Source organism: Poecilia formosa, unplaced genomic scaffold (genome assembly GCF_000485575.1).
Source record: "Poecilia formosa unplaced genomic scaffold, Poecilia_formosa-5.1.2 Scaffold73, whole genome shotgun sequence".
NCBI lineage: Eukaryota > Metazoa > Chordata > Actinopteri > Cyprinodontiformes > Poeciliidae > Poecilia > Poecilia formosa.
The window spans coordinates 2,072,535-2,099,584 of NW_006800012.1; the positions used below are offsets into that span (position 1 = coordinate 2,072,535).

General features: G+C 40.4%; 1 protein-coding gene across 3 annotated transcripts in view; it reads left to right on the forward strand.

The window, feature by feature from the left end:
- sorcs2 (sortilin-related VPS10 domain containing receptor 2) overlaps window positions 1–27,050 on the forward strand; it is a 299,117-nt gene that overhangs the window by 123,545 nt on the left and 148,522 nt on the right. For all 3 annotated transcript variants that reach the window (XM_016673344.1, XM_007555888.2, XM_016673345.1), the window contains exon 3: window positions 25,941–26,040. In XM_016673344.1, coding sequence (XP_016528830.1) covers window positions 25,941–26,040 — 100 coding nt within the window. The remainder of the gene's footprint in view (window positions 1–25,940; window positions 26,041–27,050) is intronic.

Genomic DNA, 27,050 nt, shown 5'->3' on the forward strand with positions numbered 1-27,050 from the left:
GCCGCCATGTGGCAACGTAATCACTAACTGCCCTCCATTTGTCAGCTACAATTCATTATGCTGCAGCGGCTTTCAACCATACTAAAATGAGAAACTTTTAATTACTTTCAAAACCTTTTCCACATATAGAAAAAGCTGTGAAATTTAAAGGGGCGGTATCCTGCAAAATTGACTTTTTTGAGATTTTCATCATGTTATAACATTATTCCATCATCAAAAACATACCAGGAGTTTTGCTTTAATTCTTTCATGCATGTTTGAGAAATCATTTAATCTCCATGGCAACCAATCTGCCGTGCACAACGACAAAGCTCCTCCTCAGAGCTGCAGCTTCCAAACACCCACCTCACAGAGCAGCCCCTCCCCCTCTCAGCTCCTTCAGACTAGCCAGCAGCAGTTAGCAAACACCTGGTGGAACTGAGCATCATTATAGGAGCTACGTCTCAGTGCAACGCTGGTAAAAACATTGCTTAAGGATTAATAGAGGAGACATATTGTGTCGACTTCCTGGAGGCGGAGTTTCAGAAAAAGTAGGAGTTTCTTAAAGAGACAGAGACCCAATTTCAAGGGGTTACATTACCTTTACATCATTTTTGATATATCTAACATTTTTATAAACTGAAGTTAGCATAATTACTTGATTATGCTGTAAAATTATACTACTTACTTAAATTTTTTTTTCATGTATCAAAGATGGAACCTTTTCTTTATAATTGCTTTAAACTTTCTCTCACTTCCACACAATGGGCCTTCAGTTCTAAATGCAAGGTCATGAAGTAGATAAAAAAAAAAAACCTTGATGTATTGAAAGGTTAGCGGGAATCAGTGAGAGAAGTAAAAAAAAAAAAAAAGAATATTAAAGTTACTCAAAGGAAACTTTAAGTCAAGTTTATGTCTCATATGCAAAGGCCTTTGAAACTTGATTAAAATACCTCAAAGAACACTAACAGTTTGACTCCTTTTCTGTAGAAATGCAGACTGTGACCTTCCTCTTTCATCCCACCGTTCACAACCACTTTCTATCTTTTCACAGCAGTGTGAAGTGACGGAGGACACGTTTAAAATGTGCCGTAGGTTTCTGTCTGGAACGCATGCACACACACACACACACACGCACGCAGCCAGACTTTGGTTCATCTGTGATTCAGAAGTGTAAAAGGACCAGGTTTATTACTGCAAGATGTTTTTGATACAGTTGCTGCTTCAATATCCTTCAGCAGCAATTAAATGATCTAGTCAGTGATTTTGTTTTTCCATGAAATTTTAAAGTATTAAGCTAACACCAGTAAACAATGTCAACAGAATATAAAGAAGTTATGTTGATTTGTTTAGTGCAGTTGACTTGTTTAATCCATGTTATAGTTTTTTGGTAAGTTCCATTACCTTTATGTTCAATATGTTTGGTATAATTCATTAAGGCCTCTCATTATATAGTTGGCTTAAATCTTAAATATCTAAGAGTCTAGTTAATTAGTTCATAGCAGTGGCTGGTTTGTCTGGTTGACCCATTTTCATACGGTCAACCAGGCCAATGAAAATTTTGTGGTAGCAAAACTTAAACTGCAAAATAAAACAAACAAAGAAAAATTAGTGCTGCCAATCAGTTATGCAAATAATCTGATTATTTACATTCTAGCGCTGTGATTAAACACTATTAATTTTTATGTTTAACTTTATAAGCTTGAAATCTAAAAATTTCAGTTTTTCAAAAAAAATTGTCTCAAGCCAAACTTCTCTGTTTTACAAGTTTTTTTTTTTTTTTTCACAGGTTTTCAAAAATCATATTTTTTAAGAACTTTTAATTGGCACTAGTGGCCTTTATTTAACAGTAATCTGACAGAGAGAAAGACGGGGGGAACTCAGCTTGGGACTGAATCTTCAAGGTGGAGCTTTGGAGAAATGGGCGGGGCTTAAGGGAAGTAGGCGGAGCAATGCAGGAACAGACGATGCTGTCCTGAATGGTTGCCAAGGGAGATTCAAGGATTCCTCAAACATGCATGAATGAGTCAAAGCAACATTCTAGGTATGTTTTTGACTGAGGTCATAATGTTATAGCACAATATAGAGGTCAAAGGAGTCAATTTTGCATAATACACCACCATACTGAAATTAAGGAAAAATGAATACAAATTTCAGTATACATCAGCAAAACTAGTGGCGATATAGGCCAAAAAATACTTTGGCAAGGCGCTATAATTTCTTCACTGAAAAACTTTCAGAGTTAAATAGTTTCTTTATGATTTTCTAAACCCACTTTTGAATTAGTTTGAGCAGTAAACAGAACCGTGACTGAGGTTGGTATTCATACCAAGATTTTCCAAGTCGAGGACCGACTAAATGCTGGCAGTCAGCAGTCTTTTACCTGTTACAGCTGAGTACACTGTATAATGTCCCACTAACAGCCAGTTTTTACAATACAGTCATGTATAATGTTGCATAATATCAGCATTGAAAAAGAAACTCTATTTGAAGGATATTCAATGTTTTAAGTCAAACATTCACTTCCTGCTGACTGAGTCTCCACTTTGCTACATCTGCAGTCTATCACTTTAACCTATAAATATCTGCTTTCCTCAGTGTTATCCAGTTTGTCTAGCCTCTAAAAAACACACAATTCTTCCCCCAGAAGGCCAAACTGAATCCTCTGATGTTGCCATAAACATACAGATGAAGAAGGAAGTAGAAGATGGCATGGATGAGACAGGAGAGTGGCGACGGCCCACGTGGAAAATTTAAGGCATGGAGATCACAGACGGAGAGCACGAGTCGGCTTGGCTTGCCAGCAAAACGAAATGTTCCACTTGGAAAATATTGGCAATCCGGCATTTATACGGATGATCTTCGACGTATGCCTCCCACCTGAACACCTACAGACGAATCCCATGCCTACATGGAAAACGGACTTATCTGTGGAATTTCAGACCCCAACTCACAATCAACAACAATGAAAGCTAACATTCCAGGCCTGGGTAGGGATGCACCGATCTGCTTTTTTCACTTCTGATACCGATATTCAAGGTTTCATATCGGCCAATCTGATACAGAAAAAAAAGCTGGATTGACTTTAAATGTTTTTGGTCTGTAGTTGTAATTTTATGGTTAATGCAAACATGGCTGCTATTGTCCTGTAATGGACTGGCAACCTGCACAGCTGAATATTTGCTCACTTTCGTCATTTCTTTGATTAAAGATTTTTAACATGTAATGAAACACATGTAGCTCATTTTAACTTAACAGCAAAGATTTTAGACATTTTTCTCAGTTTGACAGTCACATTCACCGTGTGCCTTTGATTCTCCTGACGTCAGGCTGCACACCAGCATGTCCGGCTTGTCTTTTCATGACATCTTGCTCGCGTTGGGTCGCTCTGTGGTCCTAGGCGCTAATGTGTTGACCTCCGTACGACCTCCTGAAACTCACTTTTAGCCAGAGTCTGATGTGATCCAACACCGGGGCATGTCGGCCCACAGACCCGTCACCTCCCTGTCGGCCCGGACCCATCGGCGCCCCTCATGGTGCTGTCTGTCCGCCAAGCTGTTAACAGGCCTCCTGTTTTCAGACTGCATACATTTTTCTACTCTTGTAACTGAAACATACAGGAAATGAACAGCTAAGCAAGATTCCTCAGGAAAATAAAGGTTTTAAGATGCCTAAAAAGTATGTTGTGACATTATTACATACTTGGCATGCTTCTGACAATTTCCCTACGAACAATACAAAAAGTTAGAAAGTTAGAAACCAAGAAACATTTTTGTCACAAAGCTTACCAAGGTCCCAGAAGAATGCAGCCGTTCTCTAGAAAACTGTCAGCAGGCGACCAGTTTGAACTGCAAATATAAGAATGGACCTGACTATTCCTGTGACATTTTCTTTCTTTTTGCTTTACTTTTTTTATTATTTTACTTTCTTTCTTTCTTTCGCTGAATAGATTTTAGCAATATGTTGCGATACTGTTTTGTTTTTTTCAATCCCTTGCTATCTGGATTTATTTGTAACTATGTATAAAAATAATTTAAAACATGTTTTCATGAAGTCATCACAACATGCCTCCTCTATTAACTCCAACAATGTTTTTACCAGCTTTGCACTGAGAAGTAGCTCGTATAATGAGCTTGGCAGATGTGCAGTTCCACCAGGTATTTGCTAATTGCTTCTGGCTATTCTGAAGGAGCTGAGCCGGGGAGTCACTGGTTGCTCTGTGAGGCCGGAGCTTGGAAATGCAGCTGCTCCTCGGAGTAACTGCGCCCCAGGCCTTTTGCACAACTGAATGGTTGCTATGGGAGATTAAAGGATTTCTTAAAAATCCATTAAAGAGTCAAAGCAACACACCAGGTCTGTTTTTGACGATGGAATAATAGTACAACATGATGTAAAACTAAAAAAAGTTGATTTTACATAAATTCAGTATTCATATTCAAAATTCATAATTCTACATAATTTTCACTTTAAAATGCATTCAAAATGAATTACTTCAACTTTAAAACATAAACAATAGATATCAATTTTGACAAAATTGGGTAAATTATGCATAAACTAGCATAACTGAGTAAATTTAGCATAGCTATGACCACTAGATGGCAGCAAAGTAATTCCAATGTGATCCTTGGCATGCGTTGAATATGCATCATCGGGCAGTAGAAGAATAAATCTACGAGATGTTACCGTACGTCTGTCTACTAGGGCTGGATGTGGGAGGGGGGTACTGTCATGGACCGCAGGTCTTCTGGATTCCGTTTTGTTGACCAGTTCCTCTGTGTCTGTTATTTCTCCTGGTCACCATCAGGACAAATACGGAAGAGCTGGTGAGTGTTTGGGTTGAAGCGTGTTGTACCTGAGCAGCTGAGCGGGGGTCGGGTTTCAGTGGAAGCGGTCTTTGAAGAGAGTCCGGCTATCAGTACAGCCTCCTGGCTTAGTTACTGAAATCCAGAAACACCATCTGTGTCAGATGAAACAGAGACCAGCATGATCACCTTCATGCTGTGTACTGACTCAGAAGAGACGAGGAAGAGAAAAGTTGAAAACGTTTCACTGGGGGGGGGGCAGAATTCTCGGCGGTGAAAATAAAGAAAGATCCAAACGGCGTTCCTGAATAAGTAACAACGTTCCACTTGGTGGTTTTTCCCAGAGGGGCTACTCCTTAACTACACAGGTTGGGTTACATAAATAATTGCAGGCAAGAATGCTTTGTTCTGTTTTATTTTTGCTTTACAGAAATATGATCAAAGCCTGAAATTAAACGAAGCCTCAAGTTTACAAAGAATTATATAAAAGAAACTGTTATTTGCTTAAATGTTTCGAAAAGACATTTTTACTTTTCAAATCCTACTCAGATGCTGAATTATCTGGTCCTTATTTATTAGTATCTAAGTATTAACTGTTGCAGAAAACAGTTCTGACACCTAATGACCAAAGGTGATCAAAATGAATGCAGTGCAGATGATTGACGCCTCAATATGATGGCCGTTATAGGTAGAAAAATACAGGAGAACATTTCTGCCAAAAAACTAAGTTTGACTTTTGAAATACGGACGTTTTTTGGGTTTATTTTTCTTTCTTTTTTTCCTAGAAAATTTCTTATATCAATCTAAAATGTCAGAGTTTTTGTTTGAGCAAATTTTTGACTTTTCAAACTGCATGCTACCCAAATATACACCTCACTTTTTTATTACTCTATTCACTTGCACATTTTATGTAAACACAATATACTATTTTAATAAGCTACAATATACAAAATATGCACAATAGTTTTCTTACATTTTAAATGTGCTCTAACTGCACAGTTTTTATATATTTTAGTTTGAATTGACACGCTTCCATATAACTATAACACACATTTTCAGAGATGAAGCTGATTGTAGTTTCCTCTTCCAGGTGAGTTGCAGGTCAGTTTGAGTCACATTTCCTCAGTGTAACCATGTTAGATACTCAACCAAACCTTAACCTCAGACATGACTCCTGTTCTCAGTCAGATCAACAGAATCACCATGTTGAATAGTTTTCATCATTCTGGATCCTGGTGAAAAACTTTTATAAGGTGTGAACCTTATAAACGCCTAAGAATGTTAATAAAAATGAAATTACAGGCGACCTTTTAGCCTCTTCTTTGATTGCTAAAATATTAATTTCGGCACACAAACGAGTCGAGGTGAATTCAGCCAAACGGTTCCCAGCTAATTTCTTAACTATCTGATCCTGGATTGCCTTTTTATTTACATTATTTATCAAATCAGCATTCCTCCTGCTCATTGGACGAGTAATGTCATCAATGATTCATCAAAGACATCAGAGCCACATATGAATTCTCCTCACATGCCTTTTTTTTCCCCCTTCTTGTTTTTGTTAACCCAGTTCTTTTTCAAGACATTAAAATTTCATCCGGTCCAACCGAGGAGTCCTCCTGAATAATAAAATCTAGATAAGTGGAACTTTGCCACCGATCAGCAGCTGACATGCTGATGAGATCACAAAAAAAATATTGACCAGAGGAGGAAGGTGGAAACAGCTGAGAAGTGTCTTAAATTAACTTTTATATTCCTTATTTCCCCCAGAGGGAGATATTTAACCACAGTTCTATTACCATTTCCTGAAAATTAAGCTTTTAAGAGCTTAAAGCGTTTATTCTGTGGATGTTCTGTTTGGGTTTTAGATCGTTCGTTGATTCAAATTACTTTGGAACCCTTCAGATGTTTGACTCTGAGCTAATGGGGCAATTCAATTTGCCGGTTGTCAGGCAGGAACGGATCCCATAATCTAAGGGCCATAATTAGGAGATATTGCGGGCACTGAGCGCCGCCGTTCTCCATCTCCACTTACACCAACAACGCAGGCTTAAACGTTTTTTATCCACACATCCTGTTTCAATCCCTGCTGATTGAATATGACACAACAGTGTTGATTGAAGTGTTCTGGTTTCCTTTGCTTATTTTTAAAAAAAAAAAAAAAAGGAAAAAGAGAGGAAACGACTTTTTAATGAAATTTACGTCCACATCCATCAAGCCATGAAGGCAGCGTCCAGGCGGAGGGAAGGACACGGACTGATTTGATTAGCTGCCACTTCAGCCAAACATGATTGTGCAACAGGTTTGACGGAGGGATCCCATCTGGTTAGGCAGCGCGCTGCGAGGTACGAGACGGGCCAGATGAAGAGTCCATGAGCTCAACACGGCAGCCTTTAACCCATTTAATAACTGGCCAACAACCTCTTTCTCTTACTGATGTCACATGATGGAGATTCCCAAAAAACTGCTAGCCAGCTTTGACAGCAGCTGACATACTGATGTCTAGCTATCTATCTATCCAATCCAGCTACCTAGCTAGCTGCCCAGCTAGACAGATAGCTGGACTGAGTTAGACTTAGCTAGCTGTCTAGATCGCTATCTAGTTGGACATTAATGGAAAGATGTAATTTAACAAACATAAAGTTAAATAATTAAATGTGTCTAGGGCTGTTGAAAAGAATATTTTACTAATCAATTACTTTATAGAATATTTTTACGATTATCCGAGGAATTGTTCTCTTTTTCTCAATGCCATTCCTAAAGCTGTCGTAGTCCAACCATCGCACTGCAACATTCAACAATCCTTATTTGTCCCCCAAACCCTGACAAAATGGCGCACGATTCAACACCATGCTGCTAGCGCTGCCCACCACAAATAATGATCCGGGCAGAACATGGCGCGCTACATAATGAAACATACTTTAACGAAGCTTCGAGACACAGAAATTTTCCTCGAGGAATTTTAATAATCGAGGTACTCCAGTCATTCGAGGAATCATTTCAGCCCTAGATGTGTCATTAGTTTTCTAAAATTATTTCAAATAGCTAGCTAGCTAAGTTGCTTACTAATTATCTCACTCGCCTGTAAACAGAATTAGCCCAAATTATTCTGTTTTGACAAACACAATTGCAGAAAACATTGAACTCTTGGAGGACAATTTGTTTCCATGTTCAAATTAAACACATCTTTCACTTCATTCATTATTTTGAAGAAATCCGTTTTTACTTTGGTTTTAAAGGACTTTGTTCTGTGAAAAATGCCACATTTTGTTTCTCACGGTTGATTTGTAAAAGCAATAAAGGGTGTGAATACTTTTTATAGTCATTGTAATCTCCTCCCCCCTGAATTTGGTCAGTTTCCTCTTCTCCACAAACAAGTACATCTGTTCAGTCACTGGGGGTCCGGCCTCCTGACACACACAGACTCACAGGTGGTCCGGATGGCTCGTTTTCCCCAGAGCCGGGCGCAGAGGAATTAATTGCTTCATTTACAGTCAGCTGTGCAGAGAGCAGTCTGCTGTGAGTCAGACTGTTCGGGTTTATGTTCCCGTCATCGGCTTCAGATGGCTGGAAGGGTGACGACCGTCTCGAGCAATCAGCCACAAACCGACCGAGCCGAAGCGCTTAAATAACAGGCACAGCATGGCCAGGTTTAAACGAGGAAATGTAAAGAAGGATGTGAAGCAAACACAATAATATTACAAAGTTCAAGTTTAAAGGTTATGTTTTCAACTTTTTCCTTTCCTCCTTTAGATCAAAATAAGTTCAATCAATCCGCAGTTTGGCAAAAACAATAGAATTTGCTATTTGCCTTTGGCCAAACCTCACAAGAAGCCAACATGTTTGTTCTGGTTGTATTTATCCAGAATGCCCTGCGCTATAGTCCACTTCCTGCTTTTGGTCTGCGTGTCACAGAATTCCCTTCATCCGAACCGAAACCTGGGTTTGTAGGCAGACCAGAGTTTGATTATGGCTTAACGTCTTCCCAGATTTCTATAGGCAAACGAACTAGTTTGATTAAACGGACTATCCAGGGTTGGTGTGAATGCACCTTCAATGTCTTGTAAGAAACGATCTAACGGTTTTACTGATCCACAAACTGTGTTTTTAATCCATTCCTGTTGAGTCCCAGCTCACATGATTCATAACCCAAAGCTAATTTTAGCCCTCAAATAAATGTACAATCAGCGCACGTCGACTGCGGCAGTGCCAAGAGAGTTGAAGTAATTTCCTCTGCCTTCATAATGTCTTCGGCTGGTTGTTGCTCCGCTGTTGGACCTCGGGCCTCCCTCTGTCGTGTTTTCGTGCGTGGACACACATGTGCGTTGCGGTGGATCTTGACAGGTTATTAGCCTGCAGACAGCGGCCTGGCGTCCAGCTGCTGTGCAGTCGTAGCTCTCAGCACTCAGACTGAACACTGATGGAATTCACTTAACCTTCCAGCTCTGCTCCTACCACCTCGTCCTGATCCTGGCTCAGCTTTTATCCGCCTCAAACTTTTTTGATCTTCCCAGATAGGTTCTGACATACAACATTCCCATTTAGCCTTTTCATGTTGCCATCATTTCCCCACCCCCCTCTCGCTCCCTTGCAGCTTTCAGGGCCCTGTAGTGCTTCTCAATCAGGCGATATCGCTTTTGATTTGACACCAGCAACTCTCTTAACTTATTACTTCACATGTCGGGGAGCGAGCTGTCTGCAAATTTCAGGCGTAAATGTTTGCGGCCGGCATGCTTTCGAACACGGTTTCACAGATGAGACGACCGCCTACGTCTGGTTGTGGCGCCGTCGTTGGGGCGGGAGCGTAGAGCCGTTCGAGGGACGGGAACAAACGTTTCCACTGCGTTTCCGGCAACGATGAGGGATCAAGGTGATGAAACTGACTTGCGCCCCCGACTCAGAACGCTTTCTCTGTAATTGGAGGAGAGACGGTCACCTCTGTCTGTTTTAAATCAGAACCGGAGGAGGAAGAAGACGATTGTCAGCACCACAGACGGATCCCTAATTGGGTCTAAACAGCGGCTATGAAGGAAAGAAAAATATGTGGCTTAGTCTGCGAGAGATTTCTCCCTACAAGAAAACAGAGGAAGTCTGTTTACTGCTTATACTCACACCGGACACTTTATTAGGTACACCCTGCTAGTATCTGCATGGACCTCGCCACCCACTGTAGGCCTACATGACAAATTGTTGGAACATTCCAAAGAGATTTTGGTTGCTGTAGATTTATCTGTTGCACGTTCAAGATTTTAATCAGGGCTGGGCAATGAATCAATTTCATCAATTCATCAAATTTGGGGTTTTCGAAGGTTTAATTTTTGGGAAATCTGGATTTTTTTTCTTGTCAGTATTGTCATTGGATGTGTGTTGTTTGCAGTAATCAAATTTTCTGAAAAATAAACTTTGGATTTATTTTCTATTATACTAGAAATAAAAGTTTAAAATATATCCATTCTGTGTTTGATGGTTTGAGTTTCTCTCTTGGAAGAAAGTTTTAGTAAGTATAAATAATTCCTACTCTTTGTTGCCAAGGCTCTTTATGGCATTTTTAAAAATATTTTTTTTTATTTGAGATTTTTATGGGAAGATCCGCTCTGCACTCCAGTCGTATTCCCATCCGAAACACACTTCATTTTTAATTTGTTTTTACATCTGAAGTAGTTTATTAGTTCTACCCATAGGCCTGTTTCTTTACAAGTAGGCTTATTTTAGACCGATACATTTTAACACCGTAGAGATTAATATGAAAACAGATGAAAGAAAAAGTGTTTTTCCCAGCCAGTTCATTTTTATATGTGTTCATGTTTAAACAGACAAAAAGCAGACCTTTATTACATCGGAGCCTTTCAAGTAAAAATAAACAAACCAAAAAAACCTTTTCCCCTTCTTGCTTCTGACTCACGAGTCCCGTGGCGTTTATATAACCGTCTCCATGCAGCGCTTTGCTTAAGCTCAGAGGCTCCACGCCACCCGCAGCACCTGCAGGTCAAACCCTTCCAGTGCTCTTTTAATGGCGTCTCCTTCCCGCCGTACCCTCACCGGAGGTATTAATAGTAAAGGCCGGCAGATCGCACTGAACCTAGTGGGCCGCGGTGAAGTCGGGGCGGCTTTACAGGCCCCGTAAACTCATTCGCTCGACGTTTAAGAGGCGTATTAGCTGCGTTTTATTTGCGGAGAGATGGACGTCCTTCATGGCGACGGCGTCTAGATTTTACAACCCCGGAGGATCAGGGAGGACCGGCGGGTGAAAACATGAGACTGCACAATGAAAACGCTTCACTTGGATGTTGGAGAGTTGAGCCAGTGTTTGTGGAGAAATGTGTGTGTGTGTGTGTGTGTGTGCGTGTTTGAATGGCAGAGAGTGACACCTGATTAGGACAGGTGGAAACACTGCGCTGTGCTCAATAGACCCCATGGGGGAACCGTCACGGCCCCCCCCGCTGTTATGACAAGTAGCCAGCTCTCGTGTCGTTCTTTTGGTGCTGTAAAGGAGTTTCAAACATTTTTAAGTTTGATTACATTCCTTGTTCATGTGTTATTTTATACTGCTATCATGTTTGAAATAAATAAGTTACTTTGCTCCAGTCCACTCTCTCTCTTTTCTTCCTTCCCCCAGGCAAGATGCTGCAAACATGAGCTGTGTTTCCATTATAAATGTGCACACAAATTTGTTGATATTCTAACGTAAACCCCCCCCCAAAAAAAAACAACAACAACAACATGATTTTGGCCTTTCCACTAAATAAGAAACGCAATTAAAATCAGACGGGAATAACGTTGTTCGCACAATCAGTCATTAAACAAAACATGCCAGGCCATGATCCTCCCAACCACTTCCTGTAGTCTTCTACTTCCTGGATTACGCCAAAGGGAATATTTGCCTGTGGATCATGTGACTTATGAGAGACAAAAATAAGTGTTTCCATTGTGCAGTTTTGTGAAATAAACCAATTTTGATCTGGCTGAAAAACCACCTCATCCTAGTGCCAACATTTTCTTAAAATCAAAAATTGAGTTTGTGGGGGTTTTTTTAAGTTTCCTAGTTTTCCATCCATTTGTATTTAAATTCTCATAGCAGCGTTTCCAGATTGAGTGTTAATCTAGCTAGCGTCGCTCCCGATTGGCTGATCGTTCCCGGGTTCTTGCCTCCGTCGGTTACTGAGATAAATTGGTCTAATTCAAGCTCCCTGTCAAAAGCGTAGGGCCGGGTTGCTTAGAGCCTCACCTCTGTCACCCAGCAACCATGTGGGCGTATGAGGAGCTCCTCTGACTTTCTCTTTGGAGGTCAAAGGTCAAAAGAATAGGATTAAATTGCCGAACGTAGTAACAAAGCATCAGAGTACAATACCTGATATCATCGCAAAAAAAATCTTCTGCACCCGTTACTGTTTGCTTCTGTCCAGCCAATCAATGAAAGGTCTTCTGGTCATAAGTTATACATCCAACACTACTCCCTCAGGAGACATCAAAGGCGCGTCTTACAGTCTCTGCTCTATTGTTTTTAGGTTTGCCCTTGAACATTTTCCTGCAGGCCCAAAGGCAATCAGATGGAGCGCTCAGCTCAAATCCCCGTTACCGTGGCTCTTTGAAGGCGGGGCCCTCAGAGAGAGAGAGAGAGAGAGAGAGAGAGAGAGAGGGGGAGAGAGAGAGAGAGAGAGAGAGCGGGTGATGAATTTAGAGAGCGGTTTCTTTTAATTACGCTGGGTTTTCATGTAAGTCGAGCCGTTCGTCCTTAAAGTACCGTCTCCGATCAGCCTTCAAAACCGGATTTGTTTTCGTTGAAGTGTATTTGTATCATCTGTAGTGCTTAGTAATAGGAAATAAATGTTTAAAAGTCTGTAATTTATTGAATGATGATGAAAAGTATGAATGTCTTGATCTGTTCATAAAGTTAGATAGATGATTCCTTTGCAAAAAAGTAACTATTTGGAGTTCATTTTAATAAGAATAACTGAGTATATCAAGTATACTAAGGACCATGGACTTGTAGTGTACCAGAACGTAAACTAAATACTACTTTAAGCTAAATGGGGACATTTTAAATCTCATGAAAATACTGTTTTAAGGTAATTTTAATTTTTATAAATTCTACGTTCAAGTTCACAGCAGTTGTACATCTAGGTATAATAATAGTATACTAAGTACTTGTGGGTCAGTTTGTGGGAGTTTAGTTTATTGAAGTATTTTTAAAGTATAACACAAGCAAACTTATGAAATGGACTTAAACTTGATTTATAGTCAAGTTACATGTTTCCCTGATTGATCTTTTTTACAGGTGTGTAAAGATAGTACAGTCAGCACACAAACTATTTATGTAAATGGCTAAACTCCATCATATGATCTTCAACATGGAAGTTTACGACAGGTAAAAAGAAACCGCAGAACTTTTGCATTAATGTTTTTTTTTTTTTTTTTTTTTTTTTTTTTTTGACAGATGAGTTTAAAGTTCAAACACCCAGATACAAGAACAGTAACTGAACCATGAAGGTAGAAGTGTCAGACATTTGCGGATAGTTTTAGAGCAGGTTTGACCAACTAACCATCAACACAGCGTAAGGAAAAAAAAAAACAAAACATTAAAGCTGGAGCCAGACTGGACTTATAAAACCACCAAGGACCGACTGAAAAGTAAGAAATGGAAAGTACTCCGAGTGGAAGCTCAGATACTTATCCTTTAGAGATGTTTTGGGTGACTTGAAAGGAACTGAACTTGCGAGAAAGCCCTCAAACATTTGACACCTCTCAGTGAGGAGCGAGGCAGCCGTCCTCAGATCATTGTCGGAGAATGTTGATGGCTACAAGAAAGGTCTCACTAAAGACGTCGCAACCAACGAGGGAGAGAGACTGGCTGCTCGACAGAACCGCGTTCTGGGTTCGTATTCAGCTGGAAAAACACATTTTTATAGACGTTTGTTGTTTACTGAGCAAAACAAGGTCAATTGTTGCTTTAGTGCAGAGTTATCTCCTGCTACTCCAGAGATGAATTAAACATCAGACACATCAATAGAACATTTCCTTTTAAAGAAGTGGATGTTTTGTCGGGTGTTCTGCAGATGTCCTGGGGTTTTATACATGCTAATGCATTGTTTATAGTTAATGTCTCAACGGTTGGAAGATTGGTTAAACATGTTTGTATTTCACTGTCATTAGCTGCGTTTCCATTACAAATGTGCACAAAACTCAGTCGAAATGCAACCAATGTTTGAAAAAAAAAAAAAAACAATTTAGGAGTTGTAGTGTTTCCATTAAATAAAGTAAATTAAAATCACATGGTAATAAGTTTCATTAGAAAAACATGCAGCACCATCATCCTCCAAATACTTACTGTCTTCTTCGTGGTTTGCGCCAGTGGCAACATCCCGTTGTTGATCATGTGACTCATGTGATGTGAAAAAAGTGTTTCCGTTGCAGTTTTGCAAAATAAATCAATTTCGATACACTTATTAAAAACCCATCCTACCACCAAATCATTTTAGCGAAAAACAATTTTTTTCAAAATTGCCGTAGTTTCCACGAGGCAAATTTGTTTTCAAAATGTCAAATTGCTTGTTGTTGTCAATGGAAACGCAGCTGCTGAAGCTCTACCAAAAAACTGTGATTTGGTGATTCAACAAAATGTAAATAAATCCATGTTTACATGAAAAGCTCGGTTCTGAAACTGCTGCCAAGCAACAAAAAGGTTTCCGCACATTTACAACAAACGTTCACTGTTCCTGTCCTCGGTTTCTCTTCTTCTCATTCTGTATTAACACTTTCGAATCAGAGCTTTGGTTTTACTATAGTAGTAAGTAGTAAGTAATGTTTCTTTTTTCTTTTATCACGTTTTATTCAGTAGAAAATAAAATCATTTCAAGAATTTCAGTCATTCAGGGGCTGAGCATGAGAATAAAACATGAGTTTAAAAAGCATTTTATGGATTCAGTGTTTGACTGGATCGATGGATAAAAACCTGACCCTGAGGGCAAAGAGAGCCTGGGAGAAAGAGTCCAGAGAAGCTTGTCCGAATACTTTCAAAATAAATCTACGATGTGAAAAGCAGACTGTGTTCTCAAGAATAACCTGATTTCTCTTTGCCCTTCTGATAATTCCTTTCTTTTCTGAACTCTGGCTTTATTTAGTAACATGAAAAACCTTATTGTAAAGAAATGAGATTTAAGAAAGGCCTTGTTTCTTTAGATGAGTAGATTATTGCGCTGCATGTAATCCTATCTGATTTCCTTCTGCGGCCTATATTTCCTTTGATCACATGAACGTGTAAAATTACTCGCTGGCCCACATTAATCTCGGAAACGGACGTCGTTTTTTCCGTGCCGCTGCGTCCCTGGAAGGCGTTTGGAGCGCCTGGCAGGATACGCAGCTCCTGACGGAGGCCTCGTGTCCGTGAACACGGTGTCCAGTAGATGAATCAGAGTGAATATCTACCTCCATCTCTCTTACTTTCTTTTTTTCACTGGTTGTTGCCAAAAAGATCCAGTCAAACTGTCACAACAGCTGATCGGACCGGGTCAACTACTCACCGCAGTCCCCAGGTAAACATCTCGGCCGTAGAGTACCACTCTGACCTTTCAGAAAAGCTACGCCGCCGAAGGAAGTCCGCCGTGATACACTCGGTGCAGTATCGTGTCATTTTGTCGGTACAAACGGTGGGGGGAGAAAAAAATAGATGCAAAACTGGGATGTCAGGGGACTTGCTGGAGCTTTTCAAGCAGGATTTCAAGTGGAGGCAGCACTCTGCTCCTAATAGCTATGCTCCAGTGGTTCTGTGCTCTTGAAGAGACTATGCTCCACTGTGAAGTGCCCTCACCGAGCATGAATCACTGGATCCTTGCTTATTGCTTGCTCAGACTGCTCGCAGTGTAGGAGGCACTCACAGATGCAATTTGCCAATTGCTGCTAAGACATCAGTCACCGAGGCAGAACATAAAAGCAGGCCACATCTGAGCAACTTCTGCTTCCATGTATATTGATTCTAATGCAAATTACCTAAATGACTCTCATCATGCTGTATGGGCGATCGCAGCATCAGTAAATCAGTTGTAAAGCAGGATGGCTCGTCTGTGTTTTGGTGAGTCCCCGGCTGTCCGGCCCCGATCAGTTCTGCCTCTGCAAAGCGCGTCTGTCCTCACGGCGTGCGGCGGCGCCGCACTTTGCCTCTTTGTTGGATTGCTCTCAGACATGCCTTCAAGGACCCCTGGCTTTGCAAATGGCACTTTGATAAAGTGGTGCCAAGAATGCAGGCAGGCATCAAAGTCAAACAGCGTGCTCCTTTGGTTATTTGGGAAGTAAGGAATGACGGGGGGAGGCCGGGCAGAGCAAGGAGCACCTTTGTTATGTGTAACAGAGTTAGAGTGAAGGATGTCAAGAACCAAAATCTAAAACCTGGAAGGAGGCATTTCATTTTTTAAAATGTACATAAATACACATGAGGTTTTAATGTTCTTTAATGTTAATGTCAATTTAATGTTCTTAAAGGGGCAGTACTATGTAAAATTTACTTTTTTTTAGCTTTACATCATGTTATGGTTTTAAATAATCAAAAACAAACCTAGATTCTTTTATGCATGTTTGAGAAATCCTTTAAATTAACAACCAGGCCGGATTTGATCTATTATTTTCACCAAGAAAGCCAAAGTTATTCAAAGTCTATTTTAAAAAAGTTATCTTGTTTCAGTGTCTTGAGTCGTCAGGTCAAGCCTGATTCTTTTTCTTAGAGAGAAACCCGTTCAATTTTGTAAATACATGTTTAATTTCAAGTCAGAAACCCTTCAATAATGTTTGTTTATTTAGCATAAACACATCTTTTTCCACAATATTTTTCATTTCTCGGATTCAAGAACAGAAAATAACAAATCCTGCGTGTTTGTTGTCTGATGTGCATGCCACCCCGCGGGCGCCACGTAACGGGCCGAACGTGGCCCTCACTTCTGCTAGACACGGCAGTTATTGCCTTTGTTTTCTCCCCTGCTGCCATCCAGCTTATAAAAGCTTGTTTAGTTTCCCCTGTTGCTCCAGATTCATGCTTTTCTTCATCGCAGCTGCCATCCTGTTGAAGCGCTCGCCCCACCTGTTTGCCTGGCTTTCTTGCGAGTAAACCTCGGCAGAACCACAAACCTCCAAAGGGGACGCTTTGAACTTATAACCTCATTCATCATTCACAATAAACAATACACAAGCCTCTCTCAACCAAACAGTGTATGTTTTTTTTGTTAGAGAAGCTATTTTTCAAAAGATTTACTATATCTCCCTCCAGTCCATTCTGCAGTCTGTAAAGCCAGGCTTTGACGAAATCAGGACCTTGCAGATGGCCATAAAGGATATAGCTGAGACTCCCCGAGATTTATCATCCATACCAATAAACCACTATAAAAAAATACAGTGGGTGGAATAAACAGACAGATGACACCAATATGTGGCCTGGTCTGTATAAAACGGCAGCAGTCAAGCAGAATGGTCATTTTTTTAAAAGGATTCTGGCAGCCAGAAAGAGGTCAGCGCTTCTGGGCCATCCATGTGTGAAGCAGATGGGAGGGACCCCGCCCCATAACCCTCTTTTTTGTATTTTAGTGGGATCATTGTCTATGTATCAAAGAGCTGGAAGATGTTTCATGTTTATCATCGTGGAGCAATAAACGTGATTGCTGCTGAAAGCTCAATCCGTCTTGCCGTATTTACGACCGTCCCCCTCCCCTTACTTTTGTCCACTGTAAATCACCTTTAGCGCTAATGGTGACCGCCTCATGGTGGTGTATTCCAACACCAGTCTTAGCAATTACCTTTACGGCCATGAATCACAGGTTTCCCACTCATCCTGAGCTCTATCAAAGAGAGAGAGAGAACATAGGCAGCCGCCATCGCTCCTGACCCAGAGCCGTAGCCTGGTCCGGACAAAGTTTGCCGCGAAGTCTTTTGGGAGGAGTGAGTGATACTCTGGCAAAGAGGCAAACGTGTACGATAGCTCATGCCGTTGAGGAATCAAAACACGTCGCCGAGTTCTTCTTCGCATTTACTTTGCCACGGATGATGGAAAGTTCTGACATGTTTCTCGCGGGGAGCTACGGCTCAATCCTTTCTCCTGTCAGGTCGGGACGTTGGCCTCAGTCCAAACCGCTCTCCGGTCGTTCCTTGGTTGGGTTCCCTGGGAAATCTTGAATGTCGACAGTTTCCTTGTCCAGCTCTTCAGCCCTGATCCACTCAGACAGCATGTGTCTGGCTGTCTCAGCATTTGGCTTTCTCCGGAAATCACTCCCTGACCAGCTTGTCAGGGCGCATATAATATAGATGGTAACTGTCCTCCACCTCATCTGAGACTTGCCGACCCACCGATCTGTGCTGTGTGAGCTTTGTTTGAGCCTTACATGTTCCTCAGCCCAGTTCTTGTCAATCATGAGGAATGCTGTAAGCTGGGAAAGTCTGATAAAACTTGTGAAAATCTTTAGTGCATCATTTCAGCTTGGTGTGGGTACAGTTTCCAAGAAAATAGAAAAAGTTATACTAAAACTGTTTTTTTGTCTATTTTTTTTTTTATTTTTTTTTTATGGCATATCATATGTAGTGAAGTCATGTGAAATTTTGCTAAGTTTCTTCTTTGTCTATTTTAATATTTTGGAACTTTATCTGTAATCTGACGAAGGTATAGCTTATGGATTAACAAGAAAACAGATTTGTCTTTATAAGTAGTTGGAGAACCTGAGTGATGATCAACCTCTGGTTTGCATTTTCTTTAAGAATCAGATCATGAATATGTAACACCTCCTCCCCCAGTGTTTGTAGGTTAAGGATTTGCAGCCATTTGTGAATAGCTTAAATCTCCAAGTACTTGAAATTTCTCAAAAACACTTCTGGCAATATTACACACACTGGGAACATATTTTCCCAGACCACAGAAGCCAATTTCTAGTTTTTCGTATTTCTGCCATTCAGCGACAAGCAAAGTAAACGGGTATTTCCAAATGCCGTACTGTATTAAGTTAAGTATCATTCCATCCAGATATTTCAGCTTCTCAAACTGCATTTATTTTGACATACTTAAGAATATTCTCTATGAAACAAATCTGTGAATAAAGATATTTTCTACAAATATCAGAGTATGAATTGTGGCAGGTTCATTGCAGCCCTTAACAAGTACAGCACAACAGTGGAAAGGACCAACTCTCTTTAAAGAGAAAGGAATCTTAAACAGAACCAGTCTTTCTTTTGACTTTTCTTCAAAGGATCATAAAATCTGAGTCCCTCAAATCAGCAGCTAAAGAAGTGAGGAATGATATAAAAGTCTTTCACAGTGCTGCATTTCTGTCTCGAATGTCGTCAATCACCTCAACTTTTCATCAGCGATTATTCCAAAGGCCCCTTTTTTTCCTCAGGAATCAGATTTGTTTTATGTACTCTATTTTTTCCCCTTTCTTTACATTTAGGTGTTCTGTCTTATTACATTTTATTTTGACACTCTCGATTTTTCTTCCCGCGGGCCGTCAGGCTCCGGGAGCAACCTTGACATATTAGGACATTAAATCTGAATCAGCACCTGTCGCCGCTCTGAAGTGCCTCCACGTTTCTGTGTTTCCTGAAGCGCATCAAGGAAAATACAATTTCACCTGCAGTGTCTGTCTCTGTCACATCCATTCTCGCAGACGTCTCCGTGTCTGCGTTTCTCTATCTCTGCTGTCTGGATATTCTGCCCTTCTTTAATGCCTCTGTATTTCGCTGGTTTACGTCCTTTCACTGTTATTTCAGATGATTGTCCTCCACAGAACTGAATGCCTGCGGACATTTGGTTAAGTTTTATGCATCAAAACTGAATGTGTCTGTTATGTTTTTATGTTGCAATGACCAAGACGATGGAGGAAGCGGTAATTTCCCCAACTCTTCTTTATTGTCCTTTCTCTTCCATACATTACTTCTCATGTACCACATGCCGTTTTAAGCTAATTACTCCTCATTAAAGCACAATAGCTGCCTAAGAGTGTATTTGTTCAAAGGTTTTGGCAGCAGACATTACAGAGTAAGCTCTCCAAATACCTCAGCATCATTATCTTTGTTGTATAGTTACTGGAGGTGCTGACTTTTCTAAGGAACCCCCCAGGCAAACTCCGTATTAGCCTTATTAGCGGTGCTCCATCGTACCATTGATCCCCAGGCTCCTCCTTTCTCTTTTCATTTTATTTCTCTTGCCCTTTTCATTGTCTTACGCATGACTGGCTGCAGAATCCTCCGGACTATTAGACGATGCCTTGTGGTGAGGTTTAGAAGAAAGAAAAAAGAAAAGTTGCTCTCCTTGAATCACTGATTACCAGTTTGGTGAGAGGTCACTTAAATTTCAGTTTCTTTGGAGATGGATTTACTTGCTGTACAGATTGTCAAAGTTGAAACTAGGGGTGCTGCACTGATTGCAGTTTTCTACCGATTGCCGATTACTGATCTTTTAAAAAGCCTAACTGACTGATTCCGATTTTGGCCGATGCAATTTTATTTCTTTTGTCTGAAATGTTGCTCAATATTTCAAGAAAGTTGCTGAATTGGCAACAATAGAGTGACTATTGTTAACTGTAAATGTGCAGTCAGGACCCGGTAGGCAGGTTTGCCAGTCAAACCTCTCTCACGGGAGAACAGAAAAGCACAGTGGTTGATTTTTAGACCTATTCTTAGATTTTTGCCGAGGTTGATAACATCCGTGGATAAGATCAACTACACATGTAAAAATCAGCCGATCACCAATCTCCCGGTAAATCTGCCGGCCGATAAATCAGTGCACTCTTACTTGAAACAACAATGGATGAATCCAGTGTTATTGGGAACAGAAGCAGTCTTAGGATTGAAAGGTTGTGGGTTTGGTTCCATTTCCGCCCACCACATATGAGTATGACCATGGGCAATTCACAAGTTGCCCATTGATTTATACACTGGTGTATGAAATTTGCAAATTTCCCAAGTGATCATCTTTCAACCTTGTCAACAGTTTGTTCAACCCGCTTTTGCCAGTAGAACAGCACATATTCTCCATTGACAATGGAAATTGTTGGTGCATACAGGCAGACATAAGATCTTAGTGTTGTCATCCATAATTTATCTTCCAGTTTTGAGCTGAAAAAGGGTAAAGTACCCTCTCCAGGTTGGGACAAAATTCTGACCCAAGTGGAGGAGTTTAAGTACATAGTGGTCTTCTATACAAATGAGAAAAAAATTGAGTGGGACATTGATAGGTGGATTAGTTCATTGTGTTGTTGCGAAGACGTTTACCATTTAATCTATGTTTCCTCTGTTATCTATCCACAAGCTGTGGATGGGGAACAAAAGAACAAGACTGAGGATACAAGTGGCCGAAATGAGTTCCCGCCACAGGGTGCCTGGGTTCTCCCTTAAAGATAAGAAGGGACTCAGAGTTGATCTGCTGCCTATCTGCTTTGAGAGGAGCCAGTTCAGGTGGTTAGGATGGCTCCTGGGTACAACCCACTGAGAGGAGACCCAGAAGACAAACTGGAGGGACAATGTTTCTTGACTGGAATGGGAAAGACTTGGGGTTACCAAGTGATTTGAGTTGGCCAAAGTGGCTTAAGAGAGAGAACCCTCTATGAAGCATCTGCGGTCTGTTTCTCAATCCCAGATTAGTCGCAAGAGGATGGATGATGTTGAAGCACCCAATGACAACTCATTTCCCCTTTAAATGCTTAGATGCTTCATGATGGATGCCATGCACTCTAACACAGAGTCATCGGCCCAAAAGGCAGATGCTCCACTCTAGACTGCGTTTTGTGGATGAATACATTTTAATACAGCTTTTAGGGGTTCCTCCGGTCCTTCTGGATGGCTCTAAAGAAAAGTGTTGGATAATATATATTGGCTAACAACTCCCAGGAGGGTTAGAAGGCTTATTTTAATCAATATTTCAATTTTAACAATGAAAGACAAGAGTGCAGCTAATGTAATGGGGTCAATAGTAGCAACAAATCCTGAATATCAAATCCCATTTGAGAGAAGCTTTCATACTTGTGGAATATTTTTACACTATTATACTCTTGAAATAAACAATTTTTTTTATGTCATAAATATATAACATTCTATTTTGTGATCTAAATTATGCATAAGAATCACGCATATTAGTAAGTCAAGATGGAAATGGACAGGGAAATGATACAACTATATAAAACATATTTATAAGCCTTGAATATTTTCACATTTTGTTATATTATAACCGACTTTCGACCTGTTATTGGGCTTCAGTCAGAAAACACAGAGAACAGTAGTAAAACTGTTTAATGTATAACGACAGGCTGTAACTCTACAGCAATGCATTCTGGGTACAGAAAAATGTCATTCGCTGCAACGCCACACACCTGGAGAACATGAGCAGAGGAAGTGGAACTGCTCCGGGTTCAACCACTTCAAAATAAGAGCATAAGGAATCCTTAAAAGTCGATAACCAAAACGTTAACAAAGATGTCAAAGTTTATTCAACAGATATTTTACAAAACAGCCAGGTGAACTAGCGCTTTAGAATTTACCTTACTATGTTACTTTAGAGGAAGCTAAGCGCTCAAAATGTTTTCAGAGTTAGCTAAAGCGCTAAATGAAAAATTAGCTTTACTGTTAGTGTGTTAGCAGTCTATCAGATGTTTTCCCACCACTGGACAAATGCATACCACACTTTTTAGATTATCATTTACTTTAAAAAACAAGCAAAAAAAAAAATCCTCAATTTTGAAGTTATGAACTACTTTGTGTTGATCTCTCACAAAAATCCAAATAAAATGCGTAAAAAGAATTTGTAGTTATGCGAGGAAGTGTAAAAATATTCATAGGATCTGGATAGTTTTATACGGCACTGAATACACGACGCAGTTCTTTCTATTCATGATTCTTATGGCCCTTTACTCCAGTCCTCCCAGCTCGTTGGTACTAAATCTGCCAGCCCAGTCAGGATCTCACACACTTCCTCTAAAACCGTCTTGCACCTGAGCAGACCTCTCTGCACACTCGCCCTGGAGCTCTTTCACTCTGTCCACAAGTGGGTTTCCAGAGATAAGCACAAAGCTCTGCTCCTCTCTGCTAACTCAGCCATCATTCAGTGATCCTGTCCGCGTCCTCCGACTGATCTCAGGTTAAACACCACACACACGCACACACACGCCGGCTTCTGGGCAGATGAAAACACTCGGCGGCTCACCGCAGAGAAACGTCTCTCCCCTGCTAAGTAACTGTTTTCTGCTGCCGCGCCGCAGCTCTCTGGGAGAGCTGATTGCAGAACGGCTCAACAGGGCTTCGAGTGTGTTTGTGTTTCGGCGTGTGTGTGCGAGTGTCTGTCAGCGACTGGCGTCCTACTGTGTAAAGGAGAAAATCCTCTCATCCTTAACCAGGCTGATGTGCCAGCTCCTCGTTCTCTTTCATCAAGACCTCTCCGTCCGAGGCCCCCCTCCTGCCGGACCCTTGACCCAAAGATAAACATTGCAGCTTTTTCTCTCCCGTGTTCCCTCGAGTGCTTTTAAAATCAGTCCTTTAAAGCTGTCAAAACTGCACAAGAAACACGTTTGTATTTATCGATTCCTATCTCCGTATTGCTCTCCAGCTACGTTCAGGCTCTAACCAGCTGTAATCGCTCGTTTTCTACTTGATCCGTCTTGTTTGCCTTATTACATGAAGTGAATGTTCTCAAAAGCCGTTTTCTTCATCAAACACAATGTGTAGTATCAAAGTTTTTTCTTCAAGTAATCAAACATATGTTATTGGCAGACAAAGATAATTTGATTAAAGGTTGCAGTTTTCAAACAACGATTTCATTTATTAAGCAAAACAGCTTTATTAAGAGCAAACTGGCTCTAACTCGGAACGTGATCTCCCTTTATGAAGTATGAATAACTGTGATTAATCTGCTAAAATTACTCCAGGAGCACATCAACAACTTCCTCCAGGAGGTCACAAAAGAACGCTGAAGAACATCATTCTACTGTGAGGAAGAAACTGAGCCAAAATCCAACGGTAAAACCAATCCTAACCAGAAATAACAGACTTGTCTCACATTTACAAAAAGGACATCTTGATGATGATGCTCACTGGAAGGTGAGATATTAAACTAGCTCAGCTTTTCAAAGAGTGGTTTTCATACCAACAGTCAAACATGGTGGTGGTAGTATGATGGTTTTGAGCTACTTTGAGCTATAAATTCCACTTTGCACCAGAAAATTCTGACGGTGAATGTCCTTTCATCAGTTCGGGACCTTAAGTCCACTTTTGAGTGACTCAAACAAAAAACAGCAAAGGTTTTGTAGTGGCACAGTCAAAGTATGGACTTAATTCAGATTGAAATGATGTGGCATATTTTTACTTGACATTCTATAATTCACTACCAGTTATCAAAAAAGCTTGATGGGAGTTGTTTTCACCAAGGATGGTGCAACATGTCATTAACTTTATTGACTCAGTTACTTTTGTTCTAACACAAGGCCATTTTCCACTTAAAAATTTAACCTTGATTAAAAAAAAAACAAACTGAAGTGTGTTTTCTCATGTCATCTTTGAAATTAAAATGTCTTGTTTGATCTGGAACGTGTAACTAAAAGCAAAAAGACAAGATGTCTGTTTTTCAGAGCTATTTACGGCAAGTTAAACAATTTATATCGTTATCAATTTATGATCATCTCACATTTTCTGGGCTGAAAAACCTGCTTAAACATTTATTTCCCTTTTGTTGGGTGCACGGGAGTGCGACTTCAGAACCATTTCAGCGCCTGGCCATCAATCTCACATCCACACAACACTCGACATCTGCTTCTAAAGCTGCCAGATCTGAGGACCGGTCAGTACCTTATAGCCAGCCAGGGGCCGTTTATGCGTCGCTGGGGCAATCACAGTTTGACCAGGCGTACCTGATTTGTCACCACGATCAGCCTGCAGAACATAAACCAGTAATGTGGTGAATGGGGAGCTGATCTGGGGTTAGCCTCCAGGGCAGTTTGAGAGAACAAGTAGGTCAAGTCTTTCACCGGCCTGCTGTAGATCCGTCCATCTGAAGGGCTCTAGTGGAGGCACAGCTGCCTGATAGAACTGTTCAGGGGCTAATGGAACAACGAAAGGTTCCAAATCCTCATTATAAATCAACATTTGCTTCAGTCAAACTAGAAAAAAAAACTATTTAGATAAACCTTGTGATGTCATGTAATTAACAAGGACATTGGAAAAGCTCAGATTCAGTCTCATTATGGACAAGAATGTCACATTAATTTAGGAATTTTTCTAATTTACTCTAGCTGCTCTTTTCTAAAGGCAGGTTGATTATGCATCGAATTGAAGCTATTTTACGAGAATTGGAAGGTTTAGAAATGTCTTAAACCTTGAAAATGCCAACAACGAGATTCATTGTTGTAATAAAACATTTCTACAACAACTGGAGAGTCCTGGGAACTTCAGGGAGCTTACACAAGTTGGCAAAGCCTTTTGCAACCATTACCTTAGAAAAGTACAGTTGAAATAACTATACTTTGCTACAAGTTTGGTATTCAAGCATTACTACTTTGTGACGATCCAAATTCTTCCCTCAGATGAAACATAGTGGGTTGAGACGGTTAACCAAATCTCAAGCCTGGTAAAATGAAAACACCAGAGTCAATGATTAGAGTCCCAGGAACTTCATGAGCATTTGCCTCCTACTAGAGTCCTGACGAAGAAACAAAATGCTGCTTGAAAATTCCTACCAAAACCTACCTTTCCAAAGGGAAAACTCAAATACCTGTTTGGACTAAGGAGACGGATTATTCTATTATTTGGCCTCAGTGACATGCTTGGAGAAGTAAATATGAGGTTTTAAGCATAATATCTAATCACTGTCAAGCATGGTGGTGGTGGCATCAGGCTCTTACTGTTTATGGGTGAACTGTAAGAGATCAATGGCTTCATTGATAACTTTACCTTAAATTGGTGACTCCAAGCGCAAAACAGGTTAGATCAGTTGATAAAACCTGGCAGCATCAAAACACCGTAACGACCTTTCCTAAAACCATGACAAAACGATGAAACATGACCCATGCTTTGAAGCTTTGAAGCTTTGAAATAAACCAGCTGAAATGAATACGGAAAGAAACGCCATTAAAAGGCCTAAAATGTCTGTGATGGAATGTAAACTTCTCACCAAATTAACTGACCGACTCCCCGCTTCTTATTTTGTCGATTGTCTTTCAGGTCCACTGATTATGGGACGACCTACACCAAACTCAACCTGATTCCAGGGACAACCATCGTGGTGACCAGTTTCTACATCTGTCCAACCAACAAGAAGAAGGTAGGAGATTTCATTTGTCTCAAAACCCAGAGTCAACTTGACACGCTGGCCGCGTTTCCATTGTTTTGCCTTGCGCGTTTTGAAGTGTCACATTAGAAAAGGTTGAACTACAAAATTGCTTAGTTTTGAAAAAACGTTTTTGGTCTCGTTTAAGGTGGTTTTTGGCTCTTCAGAAAAAGAGATACTGCACGAAAAGAGAAATGGAAACAAAACTGCTTAGTAGATTCTGACATCACAAACATTTACCTGTTTCCACTGTCAGAGTTCAATGGAATTGTATTTCTTTCTCTACATCTCCAAATGGCATGTAACATCGCCGATGACAGAACTAGTACCACTTTCCGATGGCGACGCATTGCTGACATTGTGTGACCCATGCTGGCTTGCAGCCTCCACTTCCTGTTTATTACAACACAGGCGTAACGTCAACATGTGACGAAGCTACACTTTGCACGACCTGTTTTTTTTCTGCATTATTTTAAAAGTTTGCTCAAAGTTTGCAGGACGATTGGTAAAAACATAGCTAGTGAGAGATTTTAACTATGGTGATGGTTCCCTTCTACAAACACTGTTTATAAAAGTTCAGTATAAACTAGATTCAGTCTATGACGCACAATAGAAATTACTGGAGTTGAAGTGAGGCATGAACCTGTAGTTAATGGCTCCCACACAGTGACAGTTATGGTGAATGAATGAACAGACCTGTTGCTCTATCTGGGACGTTTTACAAAAAAATACAAGAAGCTTAATTGGAGGCATTCCATTGTTATCCATTAGGGATTTTGTGTTTATTAAAAATCCTTTTTTAAAAGACTGGAGTAACTCTTTTCTTCAGCTGTGGAACAAAAAAATTATTTATTTTTTCAAAGTTTGCTGAAATGCAAAGGTTAGCACTCATACTGCTTCTGCACGTCAGCATTCCACTTGATATTAAACTCCAAATTTTCAAATCTTTGCTGTCTCTCTCTCTCTCTCTCTCTCTCTCTCTCTCTCTCTCTCTGTGATGCCTT